The sequence below is a fragment of the Nomascus leucogenys genome, chromosome 8 (genome assembly GCF_006542625.1).
Source record: "Nomascus leucogenys isolate Asia chromosome 8, Asia_NLE_v1, whole genome shotgun sequence".
Taxonomy (NCBI): Eukaryota; Metazoa; Chordata; class Mammalia; order Primates; family Hylobatidae; genus Nomascus; species Nomascus leucogenys.
Window position 1 is genome coordinate 8476151 of NC_044388.1, and position 19597 is coordinate 8495747.

General features: G+C 37.2%; 1 protein-coding gene across 3 annotated transcripts in view; it reads left to right on the forward strand.

The window, feature by feature from the left end:
* The window catches only part of XRN1 (5'-3' exoribonuclease 1), a 142939-nt gene that overhangs the window by 89789 nt on the left and 33553 nt on the right, over nt 1-19597 (forward strand). For all 3 annotated transcript variants that reach the window (XM_012508602.2, XM_030816710.1, XM_030816711.1), the window contains exons 31-33: nt 1569-1776; nt 3196-3291; nt 11986-12094. In XM_012508602.2, the coding sequence (XP_012364056.1) occupies nt 1569-1776; nt 3196-3291; nt 11986-12094 (413 nt within the window). The remainder of the gene's footprint in view (nt 1-1568; nt 1777-3195; nt 3292-11985; nt 12095-19597) is intronic.

The window sequence follows — 19597 nt, forward strand, 5'->3', positions numbered from 1 at the left end:
GATTACCAATACCTTTGATTCACTAACTTTTCAAAATAGATTTTAAGTATATTTTTGTGGTTTTTTTCCTCAGTGTCTTTTTTTCCCCCTCTCCTAGTAAGGGACAGTGAATTTATTGACTGATAGAGAGCTGGGTAAAAGATTACCTGCCTGCAGTGTATTCATTTCTGTAATACAGAATCTTTAGTAAGTTTAGTTCTCATGAAAATAGATACTTCCTAGCAACCTTGAACTTACAAAGGTTTCTTACAGAACTCTGCTTTTCCATTTTCTTTCAATATAAGAAAATTATACTCTCAAAGAGAAAAAAAATAGGTGATAGAGTTGAAAACTTAACAAGAGAAGGTATCTTTAACATCTGACACGTTTATCAAGGCCATGAAAGATGGAAATCACAAATACTTGTCTCTTAAGCCTTTCCAGGCACAGGTCCAGAACTTTAAGATGGGAAAATGAGGGAAAAAAGGGCTGGACTCCACATTTGACCAATAGACAAATGAGATCAAAGCTAACATTTACCCTGTTGCTTAGGAAGAGCCATACCGAGAATGGTTCCATGCTCCTGAGCTTTCATAACCTAGACTGCCCAAACTGTAGTTTTCATTTTTTTGTTTTTGTTTTTGTTTGGTTTTCTTTTATTTTTTGAGACAGATTCTCGCACTGTTGCCCGGTCTGCAGTGCAATGGTGCAATCTTGGCTCACTGCAGCCTGCATCTCCCGGGTTCAAGCAATTCTCCTGCCTCAGCCTCCCAGGTAGCTGGGATTACAGGTGTGCGCCACCATGGCCGGCTAATTTTTTTGTATTTTTAATAGAGACAGAGTTTCAACATGTTTGCCAGGCTGGTCTTGAACTTCTGACCTCAAGTGATCCACCCGCCTTGGCCTCCCAAGTGCTGTGGCTGGGATTACAGGCATGAACCACCATGCCCGGCTGCACAGTTTTTAAGACGTTTGAGGCCAGGCGTGGTGGCTCATGCCTGTAATCCCAACACTTTGGGAGGCCAAGGATGGAGGGTCACTTGAGCCCAGGAGTTCAAAACCAGCCTGGGCAAGATAGTGAGACCCTGTCTCTAAAAAAAAAATACAAAAGCATGCCAGGTGTGGTACCTTGCACCTGTGGTCTCAGTTACTCAGGAGGCTGAGATGGGAAGACTGCTTGAGCCCAGGAGTTCGACACTGCAGTGAGTTAGGATATAGCACCATGGCACTCCATCCTGAGTAACAGTGACATCCCATCTCTCAAAAAAAAAAAAAAATTAATTCTTAAATTTTCAGTTGTATTCAGCAATTAAGATGCAAGCTTCTTAACGACAAATCGACACACACCCCTAGAACGTAGTTGGGTTTTCTCTTCTTAGTAAATACTAAATAGGCTCTTAGGAAAGTTTTTAGAAATACATCATCTTATAAATTGAGCTATTGCTGTGATTTGAGGTTCCTCTACTGAATTAAAAAGTAATGTTTACTAACGCTGATGATGGATTGTCCACCAAAAATTATTTGACTTTTCTCCCTAACACATTTAGTATTGTTTTCCTTCCAACCCTGATATAACTTTTTACTTTTAGATGCTCACCTGGTAGAGGTTATCGACTGCCAACAAGTGCCTTGGTGAACCTTTCTTATGGGAGTCGCTCTGAAACTGGAAATCAGAAGTTGACAGCCGTCGTAAAACCACAACCAGCTGTACATCACCATAGCTCAAATTCATCAGTTTCCTCTGGGCATTTGGGAGGCCTCAACCATTCCCCTCAATCACTTTTTGTTCCTACTCAAGTAAGACTCTCAGTCTTTAACTTCTCCTCTACCCCTTTTACAAATCATAAATCACAGCAGACTTTGTAAATGTAAACCTAATTTAACTTAGTTTCCCTTCTTTTATTTAAAAAGTTTTGGTTCAGGTCAATTCCAAATTTAAGATAACTAGGCTAATAAAGAATGCTATTGCTAGCATTCTACCTCTGCTATAAAATAACAGTTGTATTAAAGGAAAAAAGTGTATTTAAATAAGGAACTTAAGAATGTCCATGTTTTCTCTTTAAATGTTTACATTTCAAGTTAACATTTAATTTTTTTCTTATATAATCCAAATGTCCTATGCTATCTGCTATAAATAACATAAATTTGAAAGATAAAGGGCAAGGATTATATCACATTTATCAAAAGCAATTTTCAAGTTTCTACCATACAATTTATGGATGATTTCCTTTATTTCCTCTTTCTGGGGACAAAAATTGAGTTGTCTTGTGTGAGACACTTTATTTAATTCCATGACCCCAAATCTCATGCTTACTAAGTACGTTCTTTAATCCAAATAGTACCTGTTTATTATAAACCAATTGGAAAACACAGATAAGTAGATGATAACAAAGGAAACACGAGCAAAAGGCCTCTCAAATCTCATAGGTAACCACTGTCAAAATTTGGTGCCTATTTTTCCAGAGTTTTAATCTTAATAGTTGATTTTTAAATTTATTAGATTATTTTGTGTAAGGCGAAGATTTTTAAAATAAAATCTTTAGGTGTTAATTTGAGTGAGAGAATGTATTTTAATACATTAGAAGACAAAAAATCTGTTGGTGGGGATATTGATTCAGTATAATCTTTTATAGTGTTTGTTATGCTTTAAATATTTTTCAACAAATAAAACCATTCAAAACTAATTGCATATAAAGAATACCAGTTTCACTCTCATAGAATACTTTTGTGATTACTATGCTGAGCTTTAGAAAAAAAGGAACTAAGAGATTTCACATAATGAAAGTTAGTTTGGGGTGGATGTGGTAGCTCACATCTGTAACCCCGACACTCTGGGAGGCTAAGGCAGGAGGACTGCTTGAGGCAGGAGTTCAACACCAGCCTGGGCAACACAGCAAAACATGGCAACCCATCCCTAGAAGAAAAAACAAAAATTAGTTGGGCATGGTGGTACACGCTTGTAGTCCTAGCTCCACAGGAGGCTGAGGATTGAGCCCAGGAATTTGAGGTTACAGTCACCTATGACCCTACCACAGCTCCCCAGCCTGGGCGACATGAGCAAGACCCCACATGAGTAAGACCCCGAGTCAAAAAAAAAAAAAGTTTAATATCCTGTCCACCACTGAATAACATTAATAGATAAATTATTTGATTTTTAATATGTATTTTTATTTCTTCCTATTTCATTTTCTCAAGAAATTGTTTGTACTTTGCTAGGTACCTACTAAAGATGATGATGAATTCTGCAACATTTGGCAGTCCTTACAGGGATCTGGAAAGATGCAACACTTTCAGCCAACTATACAAGAGAAGGTTAGTATTCCTTGTTTTGATGGACAATTAATTTAAAGAAAACATTTTTATATTTTTCTTATAAGACTACAATGATTATTTTTCTGTGAAATCTCATAAAATAGAAAATGACAATTTTGATCATGAATTTTCGTTGTTTTTTTTTTTTTAAATAATTTCAACTTTATTTGTTTTAGGTTCAGGAGATACATGTACAGGTTTGTTACATGAATATATTGTGTGACACTGAGGTTTAGGGTACAAATGATCCTGTCACCCAGGCAGTGAGCATAGTACCCAATAGGTGGTTTTTCAGCCCTTCCCCCCTCCTCCCTATCTTCCCTCATCTGTAGTAACCCCCAGTGTCTGTTATTCCCATCTTTATAACCATGTGTCCCCAATGCTTAGCTCCCACTTATAAGTGAGAACCATATAGTATTTGGTTTTCTGTTCCTGTGTTCATTCACTTAGCATAATGGCCTTCAGTTCCACCCATGTTGCTGCAAAGAACATTATTTCATTCTTTTTTATGACTGCATAGTATTCCATAGTGTATATTCCGTGGTGTATATATACCACATTTTTAAAAATCTGGCCGGGCACTGTGGCTCACACCTGTAATCCCAGAACCTTGAGGGGCTGAGGTGGGTGGATCACTGGAGGTCAGGAGTTCGAGACCAGCCTGGCCAATATGGTGAAACCCCATCTCTACTGAAAATACAAAAATTAGCCAGCTATTTGTGATGGTGAGACACAAGAGTTGCTTGAACTTGGGAGGCCAGAGGTTGCAGTGAGCCAAGATCACCCCATTTCACTCCAGCCTGGGTGACAGAGTAAGGCTCAGTCTCTAAATCAATCAATCAATCAATCTTACCCACCATTGATGAGCACTTAGATTGAGTCCATGTCTTTGCTATTGTGAATAGCAAATGCAATTAATGTACGTGGGTATGTGTCTTTTTGGAAGAACGGTTTATTTTCCCTGGGGTATATACCCAACAATGGGATTACTGGGTCGAATGGTAGTTCTGTTTTAAGTTCTTTGAGAACTCTCCAAACTACTTTATACAGTGGCTGAACTAATTTACATTCCCACCAAGAGTTTATAAGCATTCCATTTTTCCTACAGCCTCACCAGCATCCGTTATTTTTTGACAGCCATTCTGACTGGTGTGAGATGGTATCATCTTGTGGTTTTGATTTACAGTTCTCTGATGATTAGTGATGTTGAACATTTTTTTCATATGTTTCTTGTCCACTGATATGTCTTCTTTTGCAGAGCATCTATTCATGTCTTTTCCCCATTTTTAAAAAAATTAATTTTTTAATTAAAATATAAATTTTCTTAAGATTTTGCTAATCTTCTCTGTACCATTCCAATTTTAGTATATGTGCTGCTGAAGCAAGCATCTTGTGCCCATTTTTAAATGGCATTATTTGTTTTTTGCTTGTTGAATTAAGTTCCTTATAGATTCTTGATATTAGACCTTTGTCAGATGCACAGTTTGCGAATATTTTCTCCCATTCTGTAGTTGTGTGTTTACTCTGTTGATAATTTTTTTAGTGAGCTGAAACTCTTTAGTGTAATTAGGTCCCACTTGTAAATTTTTGTTTTTGTTGCGATTGCTTTTGAGGACTTAGTCATACATTCTTTCTCAAGGCTGATACTCCAAGTGGTATTTCCTGGATTTTCTTCTAGGATTCTTACAGTTTGAGGTCTTACATTTTAAGTCTTTAATCCATCTTGAGTTAATTTTTGTATATGCTGAAAGGTAGGGGTCCAATTTCATTCTTCTGCATATGGCTAGCCAGCTATCCCAGCATCATGTATAGGGAGTCCTCACCCCATTGCTTGTTTTTGTTGACTTTGTCAAAAATCAGGTGGTTGTAAGTGTGCCGTTTTATTTCTGGGTTCTTTTTTTTTTTTTTTTTTTTTGAGACGGAGTCTTTCTCTGTCCCCTAGGCTGGAGTGCAGTGGCGCGATCTCGGCTCACTGCAAGCTCCGCCTCCCGGGTTCACGCCATTCTCCTGCCTCAGCCTCCCGAGTAGCTGGGACTACAGGCGCCCGCCAACACGCCCAGCTAATTTTTTGTATTTTTAGTAGAGACGAGGTTTCACCGTGTTAGCCAGGATGGTCTCGATCTCCTGACCTCGTGATCCGCCCGCCTCGGCCTCCCAAAGTGCTGGGATTACAGGCTTGAGCCACCGCGCCCGGCCTATTTCTGGGTTCTCTATTCTGTTCCATTGGTCTTTGTGTCTGTTTTTGTACCAGTACCATGCTACTTTTGTTATATGGCAGATGCATGGTAATATAAACTTACAGTATAACGTGAAGTCAGGTAATATGATGTCTCCAACATTGTTCTTTTTGTTTAAAATTGCCTTGGCTATTGGGCTCTTTTCTGGTTCCATGTAATCATGAATTTCATAATTATTTTCAGATCTATAAAAGTTTCTGGACCAATGAGTCGAGAGTATAGATAATTTTTGTTTTAAATCAGCTTTAGGTTTTTTTTAGTTATTTACAAAGTCATAGTAACTATATTTTAAATTCAACAAAGGCCGTTATCGCATTTAACAACTTATTTTTTTCCACTTGAATATGTCACTTTATGCTGATAGTTGGTTATCTTAAATACGAATGAACAAATATGCATTCTTTGGTAGAGATTAAGAAGAGGGAAAAAGTGCTGCTAAAAGATTAGAGACTCAGATGAAGAAAGGAAGAGGAAAGGAATAAATTCCTACTACATGTTTTGCTAGTTACCTATCTTCTCAGCTTAGATCAAAAAGGAATGTTTGGCGAGGCGTGGTGGCTCATGCCTGTAATCCCAGCACTTTGGGAGGCCAAAGCCGGAGGATTACTTGAGGTCAGGAGTTCAAGACCAGCCTGGCCAACATGGTGAAACCCCATCTCTACTAACAATACAAAAAATCAATCAGGTGCTATGGTGGCACACACGTGTAGTCCCAGCTACTCAGAAGGCTGAGGCAGGAGAATCACTTGAACCCAGGAGGTGGAAGTTGCAGTGAGTCGAGATTGTGCCACTGCACTCCAGCCTGGATGACAGAGCAAGACTCCATCGCAAAAAATAAAAAAAAAAAGGAATGTTCAAGTTTATAAACCAGTAGCCTGTACCTTCAGACCCTCATTTATTCGAATGTCCTGCAGTAATGGTGGCATTATCAGAGATAAAAGAGAAAATTACAAAGGGAATATAAACATAAATGGTAAAATAAATATAAATAGTAAAATAAACATAAAAAATTAGTGTATATGTCATAACTTAAAGAGTAAAGAAAAAAACTAGGGTGACAAGATACATAGGTCTCCTCAGCCAATATGCTATTATAAGCTTTCTTTAGGTTATCCATAAATTATTTTGTTTTAAACTGTTTGAATCACAAAACCTGATTTCCTGATTCTGAGTTCAGTACTGTACTTGCTGCACCACACTGCTTCAGGGTATAAACTGGGTTCAAACCCAAGAGATACTTTGCCCAATTATGCCTTGGGGCCAAAACAGATGAAAGGGTCTTTAAGAAAGATTAGTCAGGCAGCAGTATGTAAGAAGGACTATATGTGAAAAAGATAGGAAACAAGAATCATAGTTAGAAGGTTAATTTAGGCCAAGGATGATGATCTAAAGTCAGTTGCAGGAACTGAGAAGGAGTAGAATGATAGAATGATTTATAATATCATTGTAAAAATAATGGTAGAAAGCAAAAATTTTTGACTCTAAGCATTTTAGATTATATGCCTGAGGAATGGTGGTGTTAGAAATAAGGGTAAGAGAAGTGACTTTAGGTGAGGCCAATTCTGGGACTTTTTTTTTTTTTTTTAAACTTAAAAAAAAAATGATGTTCTTCTCTCATGCTGCCTTGTCTAAGACGGGACACCTTGAGGTTGAGGTGATGGTGGAGTATCCAGCTATAATATCTGTGCTAGAAAGTTGCAGATACTGGATTAAATCTTGACTGAGGTTCAAATCAGAGGTATAGATTAGTAGTAATACTTAGCAGAGAGGTTACAGTCAAAGTCATTAGTCAAGCAGTAAGGCAAAAAATGAAAAGAAAACTGTTGTTGCATTTGGAGGAACAGTCCTCAGTAAAAGATTAAAAGAGCGGGAGTTAATTAAAAAGTTGAACAAATAGATAAAGGCAAAAAGAGACTTAGAGTATTGCTTCCTTTTAGAACAAAACTTGAAAAAATTGTCTATACTGGTGCCTCTCTCCCCCCTTCTCTCTTAAACCCACTCTAATCAGTCTTTCATTCCCATCACTTTATGGAAACTGCCCTTTCAAGGTTCCCAATGACCTTCATATGCAAAAACCATGTGATCAAGTCTCAGTTTCCATCTGAATTGACCTATCAGCAGCATTTCATACAGTTGATCACTCAGTTCTCCTTGTCATCCATTCTTCACTTGTCATTGGAATACCACCCTTCCCTGTTTTTCTTCATGTCTCATTGGCTGTTGTTTCTCAGTCTTCTTTGTCAGTTTCACCTAATCTCTCAGGCTCTTTAAAGATGGAATCCTCTAGGGCTAAATTATTGGACTTCTTCTCTATCTATACCCATTTCCATAGATAGATAGATAGATAGATAGATAGATAGATAGATAGATAGATTAGATAGATAATTATAGACAGATAGATGATAGAGAAAAAATAGATTTAGATAAGGTAGATATAGATACACACACAAACATATGTACCTACAAAAATACATACATCATGTCTCCCAAACTTCCCTTTCCAGCTTGGAAGTCCTCCATGATATTTAGACTCAGTGTTCAACCTTCATCTCCACTCAAATGTCCAACTCTGTGTCTCCATTTGGGTACTTAATATGCATCTCAAACTTACCATGTCCAAAATTGAACTCTTTTTTTTTTTTTTTTTTTTTTTTTTTTTTTTTTTTTTTTTTTTTTTTTTTTTTTTTTTTTTTTTTTTGAGACGGAGTCTCGCTCTGTCGCCCAGGCTGGAGTGCAGTGGCGCGATCTCGGCTCACTGCAAGCTCCGCCTCCCGGGTTCACGCCATTCTCCTGCCTCAGCCTCTCCGAGTAGCTGGGACTACAGGCGCCCGCCACCACGCCCGGCTAATTTTTTGTATTTTTAGTAGAGACAGGGTTTCACCGTGGTCTCGATCTCCTGACCTCGTGATCCGCCCGCCTCGGCCTCCCAAAGTGCAAAATTGAACTCTTGTTCTTCCCTCACAAACTTACGTTACCTGATGTCATTTCCATCTCAGTTAATAGCCACTCCCTCCTTTCACTCATACCTTAAGAGTCACATCCTTTACTCCTTCCTTTCTCTTTTACCCTCATATCCAATTCATTATCATCTGTAAATCTCTTTCAGATATGTCTAGAATTGGACTATTTCTCACAGGCTCCTACTACCCTACTCCAAATTCATACCAACTCTCACCTTGATGGTTACAGTAGTCTAGTAATCTGTTTCCATCCTGGCTCCTCTACAGTCTGTTCTCAAGACAGCAGGCAGAGTGATGCTGTTAAAATATGTCAGAGGTCATGTCCTTCTGCTGCTCAAAACCCTCCACTGATTCCCCATTTCACTGAGTAAAAGCCATTATTTTTATATAATGGCCTGGAATGTCCCATACAATATTGATGTGTCACCTCTCTAATCACATTTTCTATAACTCACCTTTTTGCTACAGCCATAATGGTCTTCTTTCTCTTCCTTGAGTATGCCAGGGATGGTCCCCACAACAGGGCCTTTGAGTTTGTCTGGAATACCCTCTCTCCTCAGAGAGAGACTTATTTCCCTAGGCTTCTGTGTCCTCATGTATACAATGAAGTTCACTTAGATGACCTCTAAGGTCTTTTCCAGCCACAAAATAGTATTGCTGTAGTACTCTAGAATATATACAGCTCCAGAGTTGGAATCCTGCCTCAATTCCTCAAACTAATGTCTAAGGCCTTCTATAATCTAACCCCACCTAATTATATGATGTGTGTTCAACCATTTAGACATAATGGTCTGTTCTAGTCAGACTGGTCTCTTTACTTTCCCTTTCCCATAGATGATTCCCATTTGGGGTTATGTGTTCTTTTTGTTCCTTCCACTTAGAATGCCCATTTTTTCTCTCACTACAAATAACCCCTTAGGTCTCAGTCAAAATCTGCTGTTTCCTTGAGCATCGCTTGATATTATATTTTCTCGTTATCTCCTACATGCAACCCCTCGTTACTGGGTGCTATTTCATTGTTTATTTCAGCTGAACACTCTCATGTTTTATCTCTTAAATGTCCTAAGAATTATGAGATCCCAAGTATAACGCATATGCATTAATAAGCAGCCTAACCTGATGAGCAAATTCAAGAGAATTCACCGTGATAAAAAATATTCAAGCTTTGATTGGCAAAACATGGCAGTGTGTACAAATACCTTTATATAGATATCAAACAGAACACCCTAAAGAACTATACCCAAATATTTGCTTACTAATTAAACATATGGCTTACCTTTTCTCTGAAGTAGTACTGTGAACATGGATTTTGGAGTTAGAGCTCCAAAATATATTATTTACTATTTATTTTACTATTTAGTTAGTAGCATTACTATGATGATACTAAAATAATGAGTACACAATTCATTTACCATACCTGGCACATAGAAGACACTCAGACAATACTTGTTCTGTCCTGATGTTCTAATTCCTCTCCTTAGAGTCAAAATCACCCATAATGTACTGCTGTAGTTCAAAGCCCCACCAGCCGTTATGCCATGATGATAGAAATCTCATGCCATTTTGACTCTTAATAACTGAAAAGCTGGCCGGGCGCAGTGGCTCACACCTGTAATCCGAGCACTTTTGAAGGCCAACGCGGGTGGGTCACTGGAGCCTAGGAGTTGGAGATCAACCTGGGCAACATGGCAAAATCCCATCTCTACAAAACAATGTGAAAATTAGCCAGGCATAGTGGCACATAGCCATAGCCCCAGCTATTCGGGAGACTGAGGCAGGAGGATCACTTGAGCCCAGGAGTCGAAAGTTGCAGTAAGCCAAGACAACCCCGCTGCACTGCAGCCTCAGTGACAGAGCAAACACCCTGTCTCAAAAACAAAAAAACAAAACTGAAGAGCCTTGGGCTGGGCACAGTGGCTCATGCCTGTAATCTCAGCATTTTGGGAGCCCAAGGCAGGAGGAACACTTAAGCCCAGGAGTTCAATACCAGCCTGGGCAACATAATAAGATCCCTGTCTCTACAAAAAAATAAAAAATAGATTTTTAAAAAACTGAGGAGCCTTGAGTGTTTCTGTCCGTGTGATCTCATTAGGTCTTCCTTGGTACTCCCATGCATATCACAACTATTTTGGAGCATGCCCACTACCAGTTAGGACATGTTGTGTCTTTGTCCATTTGTCTGTGCTGAGAAGAAAGTAAATAGGGCCTACCAAAAGCAAAACTGTGAAATAATTCATTTGTATTTACCTTCTCTAGCCTCCACTTTTGCTTCTTCTTACTGCTTCAACTGTGGGAAATTGTCTGTCTCTTTTTGCATTCAGGCTTTCTCTCCCTATGCAACAATGAAAGGATCTGATAGAATCTTCATATGAAACTTACGCCATTTTGCTAATTCTGTCTATTTATGAACTGTCTCAATTACTGTAACTTTATCATCAGTCTGGCTATCTAGTATTGAAGTCTTCCATCATTTAAAAACCTTGACAATATAAATATTAATAAAAATCAGGTATTGGGATTGTTATTAATCCCAATAAAACATGGGATTAATAAAAATTAACATGGAAGGGAATGTAAGTGTGCTAACATCCTCAATTTTCATAATATAGGGCCAGAAATGATAAATTTTTTAAAACTTTTTAATGGAAAAGTTTAACCACAATGAAGTCAAGTAAATAGAATGAACGAACCCACCAGTACTCATTCCCTGCCGTGCTCTAGTCCAGTACTATTTCTTCTATAACCCCTACTCATTTCCCACCTCCATCTACCCAAGGGATGGGATTATTTTGAAGCAAATCTAGGGGGATCTTTAGAGACTGATATTTCTGTTGTGAAGAAACATTTACCTAAAGTTTAGTATTTTGTTTGGTTTCTGCATTTGTTAACATCAAGCAAAATTAGATTTAATTCTTTTATTGAAAGGAGGATTTTTGGCTGCGTGCAGTGGCTCATGCCTGTAATCCAAGGACTTTGGGAGGCCGAGGTGGGAGAATTGTTTAAAGCCAGGAGTTTAAGACCACCCTGACCAACATGGTGAAACCCCGCCTCTACTGAAAATACAAAAACTAGCCAGGCACGATGGTACTCACCTGTAGTCCCAGCTACTCAGAAAGCTGAGCCATGAGAGTCACATGAACCCAGAAGGCAGAGGTTGCAGTGAGCCGAGATTGTGCCACTGCACTCCAGCCTTGGTAACAGAGCAAGAATCTGTCTCAAAAGAAAAAAAAAGTAGCATTTTTGTAAAATGATTGTTTTCTTTATATCTTGCAAACTAATGCATAGAAAAAATATCTAGAGTGATGATCATTATGTTAATGAGTCTGGTGGTACAGTTCAAGTGGCTTTAAAAGTCTCTATACTTTTCTATATTAAGTTTTTTTCTAAGGAACTATATAATTTTTATAAAAATAATGTAATTATTTATTAAAAGTTGAAGATAATAAGTAGTTATAATATTAAGATTTTGTTTAATTTATAAGAATTTTAATTTTCAGGGTACAGTTCTACCTCAAGAAATAAGCCAAGTAAATCAACATCATAAATCTGGCTTTAATGACAACAGTGTTAAATATCAGCAAAGAAAACATGACCCTCACAGAAAATGTAAGTTTTAAATTAGAAAGGTGTACTTGTGTGTGCTATCTGCTTCTTTTTAAAAAAAAAAATGAACAATTTTATTAAGATATAATTCATATACCATAAAGTAAATTCATTATTTTAAAGTATACAATAAGTGGCTTTTTGTATTTTCACAAAATTGTATAACCAACACCAACATCTAAATTTAGAACATTTTTGTCACCTGAAAAAGAAATACCATAGCTCTTAGCAGTCACTCCTCCAGGCCTTGGCAACCCATAGTTTACTTTCTGCCTCTATGGATATGCCTATTCTAGACACTTCATATAAATGGAATCAGAAAATATATGAACTTTTATGACTGGTTTCTTTCACTTGTGTATTTTCAAGATTTATCTATGTTGTAGCATGTTCAGTCGACCCTCCGTACCTGTGGGTTCCACATCCATGCATTCAACCGAGGATCAAAAATATTCAGAAAGGGCAGGGCACGGTGGCTCATGCCTGTAATCCCAGCACTTTGGGAGGCCAAGTCAGGCAGATCAGTTGAGCCCAAGAGTTCAAGACCAGCCTGGGCAACATGGCAAAACCCTATCTCTACCAAAAATACAAAAATTAGCCAGGTGTGGTGGCATGCACCTGTAGTCCCTGCTATTCGGGAGGCTGAGGTAGAAGGATTGCTTGATCCTGGGGAGCAGAGGTTGCAGTGAGCTAAGATCAGCCACTACACTCCAGCCTGGGTGACAGAGTGAGACCCCTTCTCAAAAAAAAAAAAAAAAAAAAAAGAGGATGATTGTGTCTGCTCTGAACATGTGCACACTTTTTAATCTTATTATTCCCCTAAACAATACAGTGTGACAACTATTTACACAGCATTTACATTGTATCAAGCATTATAAGTAATCTAGAGATATTTAATATATAAGGAGTATGCGTGTAGATTATATGCAAATACTACACTATTTTCTATAAGGGACTTGAGCATATGTGGATTTTGATAGCCACAGGAGGTCTTGGAAGCAATCTTCCACAGATATGGAGGGACAACTGTATCAGTACTTCATGCTTTCTTATGGCTGAATAATACTCCATTGTATGAATGCTACATTTTGTTTATCTGTTCATCCATTTGTAGACATGGAGGTTGTTCCACATTGGGGCTATAGTGAATATTGCTGCTATGAATATCTGTGGAAAAGTTTTTGTGTGAACCTATGTTTACAGTTCTCTTGGGTATATGCATATGAGTGAAATTACTGAGTCATATAGTGGTTAACTCTTAAGTTCAGCTTTTTGTAGAACTGCCAAAGCGTTTGGATATTACCATTTTACCTTTGCACCAGCGATGTGTGAAGGTCCAATTTCTCCACATCCTTCACAACATTTGTTATTGTCCGTCTCTTTGACGATAGTCATCCTACTAGGTGTGAGGTGGAATGTTCTTGTGATTTTCATTTGTAATTTATTAATGACTAATAATGTTGAGCATCTTTTCATGTGCTCAACATGCTCAATTACTGACTGTGTATCATCTTTGGAGAAATGTCAGTTCAAATCCTTGGTTCATTTTTTAATTGGATTTTTTTATCTTTTTTCTTGGTTTGTAAGAATTCTTTATACATGCTAGATATTACATGCTTCTTGGATATGTGATTTGCAAATATTTTCTCCCATTCTGTGGGTTTTCTTTTAACTTTCTTTATACTACAAAAGTTTCAAATTTTGATGAAGTCCAATTTGTGTATTTTTTCTGCTTTGTCTTTGGTTGCTTGTACCTTAGGTGTCACATCTAAGAAACCATTCCCTAATCCAAAGTCACAAAGAGTTACGGTGTGTTTTCTTCTAAGAATTTTATAGTTTTAGCTCTTAGATTTAGGTCTCTTTCCATTTTGAGTAAAAGTTTATATATGGTATGATGTAGTTCATATTCATTCTTCTGCATGTGGATATCCATTTATCCAAACATTGTTTGTTAAAAAGACTACTCTTTCCCCATTGAATTTTCTGGACACCCCATTGAATAGTCTTGGCACCCTTGTCAAAAATTATTTGACTATAGAGCCAGGCATGCGTCTGTAGTACCAGCTGCCCAGGAGTCTGAGGCAGGAGGATTGCTTGAACCCAGGAGTTTGAGTCCAGCCTGGGAAACATATTAAGACACCATCTCATTTTTAAGAAGTAATTGACTGTAGATGTATGGTTTCATTTCTGGACTCTCAATTCCATTCCGCTAATGTATATGCTCGTCCTTATGTGAAATACAGTCTTGATCACTGTAGCTTTGTTGTAAGTTGTGAAATCAGGAAGTTTGAGCCCTCTTTGTTTTTCTTTTTCAGGATTGTTTTCTCTATTCTGGGCCTCTTGCATTTCTATATGAATTTTATGATCATCTTGCCTATGTCTGCAAAAATGGCAGATGGAATTTTCATAGGGATTGCATTCAATCTGTAGGTTACTTTGGGTAGTATTGTCATCTTAACAGTATTAAGTTTTCCTGTCCATGAACACAAGATGTCTTTCCATTTATTTCGGTCTTTAATTTCTTTCCATGATGTCTTGTAGTTTTCAGTTATGCAAGTCTTACACTTTTTTGTTAAATTTATTCCTAAATATTTTACTCTTTTTCATGCTTTTTTCAATGGAATTGGGTTTTTAATTTTATTTTTTGATTGTTCATTTCTGTTATAGACATAAAACTGATTTTTGTATATTGCCTGAACTGTTTATTAGCCCTAATTTTTTGTGGCTTCTGCAAATAGAGATAGTTTTACTTTTTCCTATATAATCTCAATGCCTTTTATTTCTTTTGTTGCCTAACTGCTGTGTCTACAACAACTAGTACAGTGCTGAATAGAAGTGGTGAGAACATGCATCCTTGCCTTTTATTTGTTTCTTATCTTTTATTTTTAATTTTTGTGGATACATAGTAGGTATATATATTTATGGGTTACATGAGATATTTTGTTACAGGCACCCAATACATAATGATCATGTCAGGGTAAATAGGGTATTCATCACCTCAAGCATTTATCTTTTATGTTAGAAACAACATAATTATGTTCTCTTATTTATTTAAAAATATACAATTATTTTGATTATAGTCACCCCATTATGCTAGCAAATACTAGGTCTAATTCATCTATTTTTTTGTACCTGCTAACCATTCCCACTCTCCCCCCACCCACTACTCTTCCCAGCCTCTAGTAACCATCCTTCTACTCTATTTTCATGAGTTCAATCGTTTTTAATTTTTAGCTCCACAAATAAATGAAAACATGTGAAATTTGTCTTTCTGTGCCTGGCTTGTTTCACCTAATATATGATCTGCAGTTTGATCCATGTTGTTGCAAATGACAGGATCTCATTCTTTTTTATGGCCTAATAGTACTCCATTGTGTATATGTACCATATTTTCTTTATCTATTCACCTGTTGATGGACACTTAGGTTGTTTCCAAATCTTAGCTGTTGTGAACAGTGCTGCAACAAACATGAAAGTGGAGATAATCTCTGCAATATACTGATTTCCTTTCTTTGGGGCATATACCCAGCAGTGAGATTGCTGAATTATTTGGTAGCTCTATTTTTAGTTTTTTACAAAACCTCCAAATTGTTCTCCATAGTGTTTGTACTAATTTACATCCCCACCAACAGGGTACAGGGGTACCTTTTTCTCCACATCCTCACCAATGTTTGTTACTACCTATCTTTTGGATAAAAGCCATTTTATCTGGGGTGACATGATACCTCATTATAGTTTTGATTTGCATTTCTTTGATGATCAATGATGTTGAGCACCTTTTCTTTTTTCTTTTTTTTTTTTTAAGACGGAGTTTCGCTCTTGTTGCCCAGGCTGGAGTGCAATGGTGTGATCTCAGCTCACTGCAACCTTCGCCTCACTGGTTCAAGCGATTCTCCTGCCTCAGCCTGCTGAGTAGCTGGGATTGCAGGCATGTGCCACCACACCCGGCTAGTTTTTGTATTTTTAGTAGAGACAGGGTTTCACCATCTTGGCCAGGCTGGTCTCGAACTCCAGACCTCGTGATCCACATGCCTTGGCCTCCCAAAGTGCTGGGATTACAAGTGTGAGCACCTGGCTGAGCACCTTTTCATATACCTGTTTGCCATTTATGCCTCTTGTTTTGAGAAAAGTCTATTCGAAGCTTTTGCTCATTTTTTAATGAGATTATTAGATTTTTTTCCTAGAGAGTTGTTTGAGCTCCTTATATATTCTGGTTATTATCCATCTTGTCAGAGGATAGTTTGCAAATATTTTTTCCCATTCTGTGTATTGTCTCTTTGTGTTGTTGATTGTTTCCTTTGCTGTGTAGAAGTTTTTTAACTTGATGTGATCCCATTTGTTTATTTTTGCTTTGGTTGCCTGTGCTTGTGGGGGACTACTCAAGAAATCTTTGCCCAGTCCAGTGTCGGAGTTTCCCCAATGTTTTCTTTGAGTACTGTCATACTTTAGGCTTAGACTTAAGTCTTTAATCCATTTTGATTTTTGTATATGGCAAGAGATGGAGGTCCAGTTTCATTTTTCTACACATGGTTATCCAGTTTTCCCAGCACCATTTATTGAGGAGACTATTCTCTCCCCAATGTATGTTCTTGGTGCCTTTGTCAAAAATGAGATGTGTGGATTTATTTCTGGGTTCACTGTTCTGTTCCACCAGTCTGTGTGTTTGTTTTTATGTCAGTGCCATGCCATTTTCATTACCTTAGTTCTGTAGTATGATTTGAAGTCAGGTAATGTGATTCTTCCAGTTTTGTTCTTTTTGTTCAGGATACCTTTGGCTATTCTGGGGTTTTTGTGGTTCCATGTAAATTTTAGGATCGTTTTTTCTATTTATGTAAAGAATTTCATTGGTATTTTGACAGGGATTGCATTGAATCTGTAGATCCCTTTGAGTAATAGGACATTTTAATAATATTGATTCTTCCAGTCTGTGAACCTTGGAATGTCTTTCTCTTTTTTTGTGTCCTCTTCAATTTCTTGCATCAATGTTTTATAGTTTTCATTGTAGAGAACTCTTTGGTTAATTCCTGGGTAATTAGTTTTATCTATAGCTATTGTAAATGGAATTACTTTCTTGATATCTTTTTCAGATTGTTTGCCATTGATATATAAAAATGCTACTGATTTTTGTATGTTGATTTTGCATCCTGAAACTTGACTGAATTTATCAGTTCTGATAGTTTTTTGGTGGAGTCTTCAGGTTTTTCCAAATATTGTTTATTTCCCATCTGGAAGGTCTGTACAATGCTGAAAGTGGAATGTTGACGTATCCAGCTATTACTATATTTGGATTTATCTCTTTCTTTAGCTCCAATAATGTTTGCTCTATATACCTGGGTGCTCCAGTGTTGGATATATATTTTTTACAATTGTTTTTATACAGTTGTTATATCCTCTTGCTGAATTGACCTATTTATCATTATATAATGATCTTCCTTGTGTCTTATCGTTTTTGTCTTGAAATGTATTTTGTCTAATATAAGTATAGCTAACCCCTGCTCCGTTTTGGTTTCCATTGACATTGGATAACTTTTTCCATCCCTTTATTTGTCTGCATGTGTCTTTATAGGTGATGTGTGTTTCTGTTAGGCAACAGATCATTGGGTCTTTTTTTTTTTTTAATCCATTCAGACACTGTATGTCTTTTGATTAGAGTTTAGTTCATTGACATTCAGTGTTATTATTGACAAGTAAGGACTTCTTCCTGCCACTTTGTTAGTTGTTTTCTGGTTGTTTTTTGGTCTTCCCTTCCTCCTTTCCTGTCTTCCTTTTATTATTATTCTTCCTTTATTATTATTTATTATTATTCCTTTTGTTATTATTGACAAGTGAGGACTTACTCCTGCCACTTTGTTATTTGTTTTCTGGTTGTTTTTTGGTCTTCCTCCTTTCCTGGCTTCCTTTTAGTAAAGGTGATTTTCACTAGTGGTGTGTTATAATTTCTTGCTTTTTATTTTTTGTGTATCTGTTTATGTTTTTTGATTTGAAGTTATGAGTCTTGCAAATTCTCTTATAAGCCATTATTTTAAGCAACTTAACACTTAACAACACTGCTTGCATAAACAAACAAAAACTAATAAAAAATCTATAATTTAACTTCATCCCCCTGCTTAATAATATTTTGCTGTTTCTATTTATATCTTATTGTATTGTCTATGCCTTGAAAAGTTGTCATAGTTATTATTTTTCATTGGTTCATCAGTTATAAGAGTAGTTTACATACCATACAGTATTATATTATGTGTTTTTCTGTGTACTTGCTATTATCAGTGAGTTTTGTGCCTTCAAATAATGTCTTACTGCTCATTAACGTTTTTTGCTTTCTGAGTAAAGTACTCCCTTTAGCATTTCTTGTAGGACAGATCTGGTGTTGATGAAATTCCTCAGCTTTTGTTTGAGAAAGTGTTTATTTCTCCTTCATGTTTGAAGGATATTTTTTTGTCAGATATACTATTATAGGGTAAAAAATTTTTTCCTTCAGCTCTTTAAATATGTCATGCCACTGTCTTCTCACCTGTAAGATTTCCACTGAAAAGTGTGCTGCCAGATGTATTGTAGTTCCATTGTATGTTATTTGTTTCTTTTCTCTTGCTGCTTTATGATCTTTTCTTTATCTTTGACCTTTAGGAGTTTGATTATGAAATGCTTTGAGGTAGTCTTCTTTGGGTTAAATCTGCTTAGTATTCTATAACCTTCCTGTCCTTGGATATTGATACCTTTCTCTAGGTTTGAGAAGTTGTGTGAAATTCTCTCTTCAAATAAACTTTCTACCCCTCTTTCTCTACCTTCTCTTTAAGGCTAATAACTCTTAGATTTGCCCTTGTGAGGCTATTTTCTAGATCTCGTAGACGTGCTTCATTCTTTCTTATTCTTTTCTCTTTTGTCTTCTCTGTGTGTGTGGTTGTTTGTTTTTGAGATGGAGTTTCACTTTTATTGCCCAGGCTGGAGTGCAATGGTGCAATCTCAGCTCACCGCTACCTCCGCCTCCCAGGTTCAAGCAATTCTCCTGCCTCAGCCTCCCAAGTAGCTGGGATTACAGGCAGATGCCACCATGCCTGGCTAATTCTGTATTTTTAGTAGAGACGTGGTTTCTCCATGTTGGTCAGGCTGGTGTCAAACTCCCGACCTCAGGTGATCCACCTACCTCAGCCTCCCAAAGTGCTGGGATTATAGGCATGAGCCACCGCGCCCAGCCTATGTATTTTCAAATAGCCCATTCAAGCTCACTAGTTCTTTCTTCTGCTTAATCACTTCTGCTATTATGAGACTCTGATACATTCTTCAGTATGTCAGTTGCATTTTTCAACTCCAGAATTTCTGCTTGATTCTTTTTAATTATTTCAGTATCTTTGTGAAATGTATCTGATAGAATTCTGATTCTTTCTCTGTGTTATCTAGAATTTCTTTGAGTTTCCTCAAAACAGCTATTTGGGGATTTTGTTTGTTTGTTTTTATTTTTTGTTTTTGTTTTTGAGGCGGGGTCTTGTCCTGTTGCTGGAGTGCAGTGGT